Here is a 13,286-nt window from a genome sequence, read left to right on the forward strand (position 1 = left end):
GAGTGCGTGATTGTACGATGTGTGTGAATGCAGGATTGCGTGAGGGGTTGAGTGACTGCATAATTGCGTGTTTGAATGTGAGTGTGCACGTTTACGTCAATATGGTCAAGTGCCTTTTATACCTTTTGTGTGATTAAAATATCATGTTATTAATCTGGAATGTATGTACTGGTGTGTTTTATTTGTATTCTCTTATTTTATTGTATTACTGTGATAATACTTGTGATTGTAGTGTCTCATAGGCCAAATGTCCGGGTGCTTTTTGTGTTTAATGTATGTCTTTAATGTAATGTACTGTATTTTATTGCAAAAGCACGTGACACTTTAATAAACAAAAATTTTCTCTCTCTCTGTGTGATTAAAAATATATAACGCATTTAATCGCTCCCCGCCTGTTCTGGTGCAACTCAGGGAGCGACCGTAGATCAACGCGCTTGATGTCAGTCACAGTCCGAGTGCAGTGTTGAATAAATCAACCTTTTTGTGTGCAATGTAGCTGAGTGGTCTGCGCTTGAAACAATAAACCTATCTATATATAGTCTGTTTGCAGTGAAAACGTACCGATGAATATCACTTTAAACAAAAAAGTAAATCAAATTAAGTGAAAGTAAGATTGCGAATCCTCATAATTTTACCTTGCCAAATGAACATTTAAATCTCAGAATTTTATTCAACTTAGGATAAAAGTTGTTTAACAAACGATCATAGATTCAAATCGCTATTATTGGTTTGTATTACAAGGGGTAAGGGCAGTAGACGGAACAGTGAAACAAATGTACGTGCGGTAGGTGATGAGCGTTAACTCAGACCAACCCTACTTGTTCTCGGTGTTTCATTTCATTCAAGTACATACCCCCTTGTAATACAAACCAATAATAACGATTTGAAACTATGATCGTTTGTTAGAAGCAATAAAGCCTTGACAAAAATTCTTGAAAATTATTCAACTATGAGAGAGAAAAGCCCGATATCTTCTCCAAGTGCAAGGGAGCTAAAATGTGACGTGATCAATACAAACAAAATTATTACAGTTTTATTTCGGATATTCACATGGAAAAAAGTATCGCAACACTTATGATCTTTACTCTCGTATAGCCATATATATTCATATCATCACTAGTTTTTTATATGATTATTTGGACTTTGACTTCATTGACTTTAAACACGTAGGTGCTACGGTCAAAGGTGATCAAACGTCTGTTGCCATCGGTGAGGATGTTGTTGCAGTTGCTGGAGGTTACAGATGTTGACATTCTGCTCGGATTGTGTTTCTTGAGGATTTTATGTCATAACCTTAAACCTGACCGAACTTATTAACGTCATACACCCACCCCACACTACAAAGCGAGTCAATGGTTTGCCATGTTAGCTTCTCTGAATAAACTACAATTTTTCGTGCCTTTTGCCTTTAGATTTGCCATTTTGTTTATTCCTTGGGGTCAATTTACCAAGAAAGGAAGTTAAATTGAGGTTTGGATAAGTCCATTAGATATGGCTAATTATTGATACTATATTTACATATCGATACTATATTTACTTATTGATACTGTATTAACATATTGATACTATATTAACATTTGGATATTAAATTAACACACTGACACTATTAACATTGATACCATATTAACATATTCATATTATATTAACATTGATACTATATTAACACATTGATACTATATTAACATACTGATACTATATTAACATTGACACTATATTAACATATTGATATTATATTAACATTGATACTATATTAACACATTGATACTATATTAACAATTGATAATATATTAACACATTGATTCTACATTAACATATTGATACTATATTAATACATTGATGCTATATTAACACATTGATACTATATGTACATTGATCTATATTAACACATTGATACTATATTTACATTGATACTATATTCCCCACATGGGTACAATGTGTGAAGCGAGTTTCTGGTATCCCCCGCCGTGTTATTGCTGGAAAATTGCTAAAAGCGGCGTAAAGCTATACTCAGTCAGTCAGTCAGTCGGTGAAATGTACCGACGTTTTCTTTCAAATGCACTAGGTAAAAGGTAGTTTTCCTCCAGACACTGGAAAATAAATTCGAAAAGGAGGCCAACTCAAGTCTAGAGTAATTTGGCAAATATATATTGCCTCAACTCAAGGCTGACATTCTGTTCTGAGCTCCTTTTTGGGTTTTATCAATTTTCTCTGCATATATCTGCATCTCCATTGTCACCGATCTCCGTAAACAAATAATGTCCCATAAACGCTGAGTGTGAGCCAATGAACAGGGAGAAATGAGGACAACAGTATGCACATATATAAATAAGGAAGGATACCTCACATGCGCGTTACGAAGAGAGACCAAGTCACTCAAGATCACTTCAACTAAAATGGCGGTTAAACTCGTTGAAACTCAGCTGACACAAATGCTGGAGGTACTCAAGACATCTCACAGGTGGATTAAGGTGACGTTGATGTATTAGCTCACCCGGCTATAGCGCTTTGCATGATCTGTTGTCAGTATCAAGTCCTAATAACTGTGAAAGATACCGGATTGTAACATGAACAAGTCTTCGTCAAAGACGTCGATGCCGAGGGAGAGTATGGTTTATACAGAGAAGATGTCTTGAGTCTTTTGTCCCGTTCTCGTTTCAGATTATGGGAGAAGTGGAAGCCGCACTGGAACACCGTATAACAGATTACGAATTCGTTGTGGACAGATGGCCGGATTGCAGGGCGATGGTTGTTCGTGCGAAGGATAATGACTTGCAGGTATTTCACGGTTTTGTCAGCGTAACCATAACATGTATAACTTATAACATGGTTAAACTATGTGTAATTTCTATCCTACACCGCCTTTATTCCTAGATACCTGTGCATGACAGTTTAGCTATATGAAATAAATTTACAATTGAATAATTTCCCTACACCTGTAAATTGTTATTTTTGTCATTTCACAATTACACGACTTCCTCTAGCTGTGTCATTAGCTGTGACAAAGGTTCTGATATTTCCATTGAGGGGTAAATGGTTTGTAACATATGACTGTCAACAGCTGAAGTATCTAGAGCCGCTTGTGAACCTGTACGCTACTGACGACGAAGCACTGAGAGGCCTTCTACACAACCTGGACTGGTCCAAGGGGATACGATTTGAATGTAAGGCATATAGCCATATCGTTTGTCGTTACATTTCACTTCATTGCGACCCGTGAAGATCCGGGTCAGAGTTGGTCTCCAGCAACCCGTAAGAGGCGACTAACGGGATCAGGTGGTCAGGCTCGCTGACTTGGTTGACACACGTCATCGTATGCCAATTGCGTACATCGATTCTCATGCTGTTGATCACTGGATTGCTTGCCAATGCTTGGTCCAAACTAGATTATTTACAGACCGCCGCCATATATCTGGAATATTGCTGAATAAGCATTAACCAACCAACAAACAACCCTCAACGCAGCCGGGGACAGGAAATCTTAAAGCAAGGTGAACATCGCGATCAAGATCATTGCACTTCACAGTGACGTTCATACATCCGGGGGGCGGTGGGGTAGCCTAGTGGTTAAAGCGTTCGCTCGTCACGCCGAAGACCCGGGTTCGATTCTCCACATGGGCAAAATGTGTGAAGCCCATTTCTGGTGTCCCCCGCCGTGATATTGCTGGAATATTGCTAAAAGCGGCATAAAATCAAACTCACTCACTCATACATCCGGCCTCTCACATGAAACCTGCTTTCTCTTATCAGGTGTGGAACGACGTCTAGTGCCAGTTCTGTCAGAAGTGATTCAACTCTACCGGGTACCCACATTTCTCCACACTGACTGTACGTTAATGAGGGTCACGCACGATACACTGAAACTCAGGTACATTTATACCAAAGATCATCTAGACAAACGTACAAACACTTTTGCTACTTTATTAAAAAACAACTTAAAACATATTGTTGACAATCCTGATATATCACAGTCTTCATTACAAATCGTGATATGCTAAATGGTGAATCTGTCTTCATAATGAAGTTTCAGAGATAAAATTGTCAACATTAAATTATAACGTCTTTAAATTTAGATCTATAGTAAACTTCGTTCTATAGGTGTCGGCCCGGGAAAGCGAAATTTCAATATTCCCTATTCCCGGTAAAGCGAAAACCAAAGTTGTGCTAGAAGTGCCGCGAAAGCGAATTGCTATGAAAACATCGGATTACCGTACTTCAGATTAGCGCGCGACCCCAAAACTCGTTCTGTGAGCCGCTAACTGAGATACAGTTTCAGTTGTTGCAAGTTTCAGCACGTACGTGACCCTACTTAATTATAGCTTTATTAATTCATGTAATGAATTATGATCATTGTTAAAAGAATCTTAATGTTCCTGGCCGAATTTGTCAAAGTTCCGTCAACTTTTTTTCAAGGAAAATATCCTCTCAAAATGTATCCAAGTTCATTAAGATTGTTTGTAAACACTTTAATTGACGTGTCATTTAGTCATCTTGTTGTACATTTTCTATGTACTCCTTTGTTATACTCATGTGCCACCGATATCTGTTTTCCCGCGTGAGCGGTCATCTCATTGTGAACTACCTGAGGGAAGGTGATCTGTATCATAAATTGTAACTATGTAATGTGAATAACGAAATGCGTGCTTTTGAATTTAGTGCTATGACATTTCCTGTTTTTAAATAACAATGTCATGAATAAATATGTTTTACTATAAAACTCATTTAAAATGTTCATGAATGCAGACTTGATTTCGTCACTATATGGCTGGAATAATGCCGATGTGACGTAAAGCCCAACTCAACTCAACCTTTCTGGCACTCCACGACCAAACATTAGAAGTAGCGTTTATTATCCCCTCAAAGGCTAGAAATCTCCTTATTCCTATCGATTGTTTGTGTAGATGTTTTGACTGCATGATCCTACCTATCATGTTATATGGTTGCGAGGTGTGGGAAGATTCAAATATAGACATTTTAGAAAATGTTCACAGGTTATTTATTCATGAATTCTGTCCCGAAACTACGCAAGAGTACACCATCCTAAATGCTCTACGGAGAGACTGGACGAATTCCTTTCTCTGTATATATTAAAAAGTGAATAATTTCAGTTTGGTTTAACTTGCTACTAATGTACATCAAAATAAAATGTCAGTTATAATTCACAATGTTTTATCACAAATGCTAGAAAATAATATGTAAAGCTTCACCATGGCTTGCTAATGTTAAACGTATTTATTTATTTATTAAATTTCTACCATGACTACGGTATCAGACGACGACTCACGTTTCTTTGTTTTTCCTGTGCATTGAGAGTCCCGGGAACGCTAAACGCTAAATTCAGTGTTCACTGTAGCTAGACCGATCCCGCGACACCTAAATTGAGGAGGTTTGGTCCAGATTTCGCTTTCCCGGGCCATAACCGTTTTATAACGAACACGCTTGTACCGAAATGACAGATATTACGAACGGCGTCACTGCTACATGCCACTTGCTGGATATTTTAATCAAAGTACGAACAACGAACTGTGGTTATAACGAACTAAAGAAGTGGTCCCTTTGAGTACGTTATTACCGTGGTTTACAATAATTATTTAGATGGACGGATAACTCGAAGTTTGCAAATATATGAAAATCATTTTTCCTAAAGGCCCATTCCTGAGGGCTGTACCATGTCCAGCCTAACGGCAGATCAAGCTAGTCAGGTGAATTCCAGGTGGGTACTACGCAATGGAGACGTGTCCGAAGCCTACATCAAGCACTTAATAACCACACTTCCTTCCACGTGTCTGTACAACCGGGAGGGGGCGCTGCTAGGATACGCCCTCACCTATCACTACGGGTGTCTGGGGGTGCTGTACGTGCTGGAAGAACACCGAGGCAATGGGTACGGAAAGGTGGCCATGTCCCAGCTCGCTCTAAAACATCTGCAAAAAGAAAGAGGTGTTTGTCATGATACAACGTGTCAATGTAGCGTCTATCAAGATGCATGAGGCCATTGGGTTTGAGATAATTCCAGATGCGTCATTTGATTGGATATTTTGTGATGACTAAAATGCATATCAAGGATCTGTCAGTCTGTTTCTCAAACATTACAGACTGCACGTATGTGCATCTGTGATTGGACATAGTCAAATAAAGTCATACTAAATTCAAAACGGCTTCTCTCTTTGTAATTACAAAAAAATACAAGCTCGATTTTACGAAGGAACACATTTCAAAATGGCAACGGAAATTGTATGAATGGATCAGTGAAAATTAGGAGATAATCCTATTGTGTTTACATTTTGGAAGTGATTATAGTTGGTTGAACGCTGCTAAATGTCATTTAAAACCGAACGCGTTAGCCTGAGGTTTTAAATGAAACATTTAGCACAAACACAATAGGTAAACACAATAGGATTATCTCCATTCTACCATGACATATGCACCATGAATAAAACGCGTTTTAAATATGCACTCATTACCCTTGCGTAGTGTTTTGACACTACTGCGGATAGAGCCTTCTAAATGGTTTCGCCCATACTCGGGGTGAAACAGGAAAAAGAAACAATTTACATAGTGTCAAATGTTTTAATTATTTCCACAACGACGTTTTCTTCAAATACATTGCAAGTTGCAACATCTGTACTGGCATTCTACTTCTTATGTTATGGACAACTTTAATGGAATGAGTTATGTAATAAGGAACACCCCTCTAACTTCAAAAATAGATTCGTCTGGTTTGACCTTCGTTCTGACGTCATTGGCGCGTGCCAATGAACGTGCTGTTCTGGATGCGTGTCAGTGCTTTGCTTAGTTCCGAAAGTAGTTATTTATGACAACCTGACTGTTGTCAATTTTGAAAAGACCAGACATCAAAGACGAAGATGCAGTGATTGTGTGATTCGACTTTCATACCAGGTTGGGTCAATATTTTCCTCCATATCAAAGAAATCGCTGAGGTCAAACGTAACAGTTTCAGACGACATGTTTGTTTGGTAACCCCCCATTACCCCTACATGCCACTACCCCTACAGCTTATAACAACATAGTTTACGGTCTGTTGCACTGTTAATCCCCTGCCTGTTACCTATTCCATACAATGGACTAATCCACTTAAGAGACATAACAACACACAACTAATTGAAATATTGAAATAAGTTATATTTTACAGTTTTATACCGTGTCTCTTCGGCCTATTGAGGCCCTGCATAATCTATTTTATCTTTGTATATTTATTGTCTGTATACCTTGTAATTTTATGCGTGACACGTTAATAAACAATTCATTCATTCACTAAAAGATAGAGAGAATGATTTTATTGAAGGTTGATATCATTTGTCATCATCAAGATTTTAATAAGGATTAACAATAATTTGTCATCATGATTAATTGATGAACATTAACAATTAATTGTTAACATTCAATGTACATAGTACAGTGTTGATACCCATAGTACAGTGTTGATACTAAACCCCTTTAAATAGAAATATGATTTTTGTCTTAATTCCGTGTATTTTTTGCATGTAAAGAAATAATGCACAGCATTTTCGACTGGATGTCCACATGGGCACGAGGGGCTGTCGATGATGTCTAAACCTATCAGCATTCAAATCAAATCAGTTTAGATCAAAAATAATAGTTTTGTTATATTGTCTTAATATCGAGTTTTTGAATCGGGATAAAGTATCAATATTTTGAATTTCAGAACTTAAGGAATTCCATAGTTTTATCGTATCAGGTAAAAATGATCTGGCATATGTCGTCGGTAAGATGAAAGATTTGTAGATAATTTCTAAACTTATAATCGATATTTTAAACTTCTTGAACATTTAATCAGTGGGCTAACTTTCTTTTCATAGAGTTTATGTGGATATCCCAGTAAAAGTTATTTTGAAGGGTCAAGCCTGGATGATTATGATTATCTACGTCTAGATTATCACACCGTTCATTGTAAGATCAGGTTTAATGCTTCTATTTAGTTTTCTACTGAACTGTATTGAATTTGTTTTGTTAGGATTGAATGAAACCTTCCATTCTTTGGCCCAATTTGAAATTCCTAATAAGTCCTTATTTAAACAGTCTGCAGCTATGTCAGGATCATCAATTATAACGTATAGAGACGTGTCGTCTAATATTACTAGCAATATCATCTACAATATCATTAATATATATTATGAACATTAGGGGTCCTAAGACTGGGGTCTCAATATTACTGTGTATCTTTCATCCTGGCAATAAAACAACATAATTTCAACATTTAACAACCTACATACTATCCAATTTGTAAAATTGTTCTACTCACTAGAGGTTTATCTTTCATCATGAAACTAAAACAACATTTAGCTAATCCCAAATTTCCTTGACACAAGACACTAAACAACAGATTAATCCCTCCCTTGATCTCATCTGTATACTCTATGCACTAACCCCTCCCTTGATCTCATCTGTATACTCTATGCACTAACCCCTCCCTTGATCTCATCTGTATACTCTATGCACTAACCCCTCCCTTGATCTCATCTGTATACTCTATGCACTAACCCCTCCCTTGATCTCATCTGTATGCTCTATGCACTTACCCCTCCCTTGATCTCATCTGTATACTCTGTGCACTAATCTCTCCTTGGGTCAGTCCATTATGCCAGCCAGGTAAATGCCGTCTTTTGTTTTAACTAATTGCAGGGGTACTGGGGTGTAGGGGTAATGGCATGTAGGGGTTATGGGGTACAACCGTTTGTTTACCTTTGTAAGGGTTAATGAGTGCAAAATATTCCTACGCGCAGTGAACCGGCTCTCAGAAGTGGTTATTGAACATTTTTCACTTCTAATTTTTTAGTAACAGCCAATCAAAAACGAACATACTTAAATGTCATGGTAGAATCATCGATGACCCAGGGTGTTAGCAAAATGGGTAAAGATGCCCTGTCCTGTCGGTATAATTGTTTAGACCGTATTATACTGTGGAATATATTGAACATATGTACATGAGAAACGGAAGACATGAACTAATTCGTTTCATGCTTTGTAGAACTTGCATAATGAGAGTAGTAGGGCCTAGATAGGTTTACTGTTTCTAGCAGCAGACCACTCATGATCAGCTGCATGGTACACAAATTGTTTATTTATTGTTTAACGCCGCAATTGGACTCTGACTGACATCAAGCGCATTGATCTACGATCGATCCCTGAGTTGCACCAAAACAGACGGGGAGCAATTTAATGAGTATCATATTTTTAATCCCAGATACGGGATTCTCAGCCTGTTGTGTGGAAGCTTCAATCACAGGGTTGCCCAACGATTGTATGTGGGCAACTTCGATTGTGATATATAGAGGATACTAACCGACCTTCTGTGTAATACCATATTTATTAAACGAGTTAATGATTTGGTATCAAACGAGCGAAAGCGAGTTTTATGTAAATGGTATTTCACGGAAGCGAGTTTAGTATTCTGTTTATTACTCTCCAACTTAAACTGACAGAAACTGGCTACAGTGTGATGACTCTCAGCTTTCCGCGAGTCAAGCAAGGTCTAATTAATACCATTGTGGCAGAGGTATTAGCATTGTGACGTCATAACTGTTAAACCATTATGACGTCATAGTCCGGCATCACGTGATGTTATTACACAATGTGTAATAACATTGTAGATTTATTAAACAGTGATATCTTCAACCGGTGAGTAATAAATACAAAAGCTACATTGCTTCGAGGCTTTCTAAATATGCGGACAGTACACTGAGGACGCCATTTTGTTATTTACATTTTTTAGAAATTATCATTTAAACTATTAATTATTACCTTAGAGACTTGTGCAAGTGTTCTATGTCACGTATATGTCTGTGTTCAACATTAGACAAAGGCTTTGGGGTCTATTTTGCAAAATCATTAGAAACGATGATAGTTTCACCATCTGAAACATGTGTGTTTTCTGTTCTGTTAAATCAGTAATTAATATCCAGATGCAACTTATCTCAACCATAATATGGTTCAGTTACGTATTTGAATGCAACTTCATTAACACATTATTGGAATAACCATATTATCTTATCCATATATAACTATGTACAGAACAAACATTTAATATACATTGCATATAGCTGCCGACAACAAACCACTAGCCGAATGACACAAAGCTGGTGCACACTGTTATGACATACTAGTATTGGGTTACGTTCATGTCATAGGAAGCGTCTAGCCCTGAGCAACAACGACGAATTCAGTGCTTTCCAGACCTAAGTCAGATGCTATGGACGCATGGTTGTGTGTGTGCGTGAGCACGCACGTGAGCGCGCGTGCCTGTGTTGGGGTACAGATTTAAAATAGTGAGTGAGTATGGTTTTACGCCACTTTTAACAATATTCCAACATCACGACAGGAGACGCCAGAAATGGGCTTTAAACATTGTGCCCATGTGTAAAACCGAACCCGGGTCTTCAGCGTGACAAGCGAATGCTTTAACCACCGGACCACGTAGTGCACATACTTGACACATGACTCGACCTAAGATGTCCGAGTGTGGCAGTGTTGGTGAAGAACTGCGGTTTTAAAGAATTTAAATATTGACCCCTTTTATTTCGTTATGGTCGTAGTTTATTGTATTATGTACACGGGCAATTCAATCAATCTTTATTTCAGTACTTAAAAAGGCCACAGGCCTGTAGTACATTTAGAATTTACATGAGTAGATAGAAGTCATTTTTAAATTCTTTCTGCAACAATACTTTTTCTTAATCTCATAGCGAAATAGATGTACATTGCCAGATTCTGTAATATTGATGTGGTAGTATCTGTTAATAGCGAAATTAATGTTCTTACACTTGGATGCTCATAATAGTATGGCTTTAGGTATTTTGTTCGTAGAGTCGTATAAACAGGACAGATTAGAAGGAAATGTAGTTCATCCTCAACAGTACTCATGTTACATAACTGACATATTCTGTTTTCTCTTTGTATACCTGCATACCTGCCAGTTTCAATAAATAATTCATGGGAAGAGCAACGAAAACGAGAGAGAGAGCTATACGGAACTTCTTTACGCCGATTTTTGCTAAATAGTCTTCAAAACGTATGTCCGATTTCCACTGATTATAGTATAAACATTTTGTGGATAGAAGTAGTGATTCCGACCAAGACTGGAAATAGATATCTTTCATTCTTTGTGTAAATGATATGATAAAATTGGTATGCAACTGAACATTGTGAACACACCACACATAACTATAACCAGTTTTGTACAACAACTCCCTAATGTCACCCACCCAATTTCTTTTCCCATTTTCGTCATACAATTTCATCATATCGTAACATTTGTTCGGAAACCTATGGCATGGCATATGCAATAATCTTACCCAATACTTTATGGCTTTAATGGAAGAGTATATAAACAAGGGGAATCTACCTAATACTCCGTAAACCATCCTATTACATGTGTTCGGTTTTACACCAAGAAACTTTTTGCATGCATATAAATGAACTCTTTCAATACTGTCATATTGTTGTAATCCCCATATTTCAGAACCATATAGAAGTATTGGACTTATCTTCATATCGAATATTTTAAAGAATGTGTTAAAGGACATTTCACCCAACGATCTCATATTTTTTACAAACACCGATTAAGATTTTCAAGGCTTGTGCCTACGCTTGTTTTGTGTGTTTGGACCAGGAAAGACTATTACACACATATACATCAAGATACTTATAAACACTGGTAGTTTTGAGTAGTTGCCCTTTATAATACTATTTTTCTAATTTAGTGAGCTTTCCACCTTTCTTAAAGACGATAATTTTGGTTTTGTCTCTGTTTACACACAATTTATATTGGTCAGAAAATTTGTCTAATTCATCTATTTGTTTCTGTAAACCGCTAACAGTACTAGAGAATAGTAGAATATCATCGGCAAAGAGTAGCAGAAATAGTTGTATTGTATCTGGGTGTAGTTGAATCCCATTCGTACATGTGTCACATATTTGTATTGCTAATTCATTAATGAAAAACGTAAAAAGGAAAGGGCTTAAAATACAGCCTTGTCTAACACCTAGTTCACTAATGAAAGGTTCAGATAATTCATGCTGATTCCTTACACACACTTTAACAGTTTCGTATATACTCTTCAACACTTATTCATTTTACTACTAAGACCGTGCGATTGTAGCAGTCTCCATAGTTTATCCCGCTGCACAGAATCGAAAGCCTTTGCAAAATCAACCAATAGAGCGTAGAACTTTCCACCTTTTGAGCTTATGTATCTTTGTATTAGGCTATACAGTATAAAGATATTATCTGTTGTTGTATATCCCTCCCTGGAGCCCGCTTGACCCTCGTATATCTGATCCATGACGTCAGTCCATTTAACTAATCTTTTGTTGATAATGTAAGTAAATAACTTGCCAAATATACTAAGTAGAGTTATTCCACGGTAGTTATTGGTATCTTTAGGGTCACCCTGTTTATAGACTGGAACAAGAATGCCACCTGACCAAGATTCAGGAAAGTTCCCAGTGTCGAGGATAATATTGAAAATAAGCTCAAGATATGGAAGTAAAAGATCAGATGAATGTTTGAAAAATTCCGGGAGGATGTTGTCTACTCCTGGTGACTTATGACACTTTAGATGCTGTATACTGTTAAGTATTTCATCTCTACTTATTGGGGCATCCAATATGTCGGTGGCTACACCTGTAATATGAGAAGACTCAGTATCGTTCACATAGTCTTGTCTATTTGGATCTGGGTTGTTATCAGAGGTAGAGAATAATGACTGAAAGTAATTAAACCATTCGTCGATTTCAATGTTATTCTTTTGGCTTTTCTTAGGATTTAGTGGTTCAAGTTCATACCAGAATTTTTTGGCATCATTTATATTATTTTCTAGGTTTTTTCTTTTCTGTTCCATAAATGCCTTTCTCTTTTCCTTGCAGGTTGTATTATATCTGTTTCTAGCTTTGTGATATCTCTCCAGGGATTGCAAGGTTTTATCTTTTCGGAAGGAGTTAAGACATTTACACCGTTCTTTTTTTAAATGATTCCATTCTTCATCATACCAGATATTAGTATTATGTTTTTCTGAAAAGGGGCGTATCCGTCTTTTCATATCAAAAGCAGCTAGACACAATGCTTCTACGACATAATCTACACATTGACTTATATCAGTGAATGCTACATCAACAGATTTATCAAATAAGTCTTGTATATCATCCGATAGTAGATTATTTCTGAATTGCAACAACATCTTGCTATTCCAAACAAATTTGTATGCTTCTTGATCAGATTTATATTTACCACTCATAGTCTTTGGCTGTAC

The 13,286-nt window shown here is 37.1% G+C and overlaps 1 protein-coding gene across 1 annotated transcript; it reads left to right on the forward strand.

The window, feature by feature from the left end:
- The first annotated feature begins 2,369 nt into the window (after positions 1-2,369).
- LOC124284287 (glycine N-acyltransferase-like protein 3) lies at positions 2,370-5,987 on the forward strand. Its single transcript, XM_046720358.1, has 5 exons — positions 2,370-2,468; positions 2,659-2,775; positions 3,059-3,161; positions 3,748-3,865; positions 5,645-5,987. Exons 1-5 carry the CDS (start codon positions 2,394-2,396, stop codon positions 5,985-5,987), a joined length of 756 nt encoding a protein of 251 aa, XP_046576314.1. The 5' UTR covers positions 2,370-2,393.
- The last annotated feature ends 7,299 nt before the right edge of the window (positions 5,988-13,286 follow it).

This window comes from Haliotis rubra, unplaced genomic scaffold (genome assembly GCF_003918875.1).
Source record: "Haliotis rubra isolate DU_JTF1 unplaced genomic scaffold, ASM391887v1 Scf333, whole genome shotgun sequence".
In the NCBI taxonomy this organism is placed as follows: Eukaryota; Metazoa; Mollusca; class Gastropoda; order Lepetellida; family Haliotidae; genus Haliotis; species Haliotis rubra.

Bases quoted from the DNA above. Each gene is read 5' to 3' on its own strand.
- LOC124284287 (XM_046720358.1), top strand. From the start codon at position 2,394: ATGGCGGTTAAACTCGTTGAAACTCAGCTGACACAAATGCTGGAGGTA. The intron at 2,776-3,058 runs GTATTTCACGGT...GACTGTCAACAG, and splicing joins CGAAGGATAATGACTTGCAG to CTGAAGTATCTAGAGCCGCT. The intron at 3,866-5,644 runs GTACATTTATAC...TTTTTCCTAAAG, and splicing joins CACGATACACTGAAACTCAG to GCCCATTCCTGAGGGCTGTA.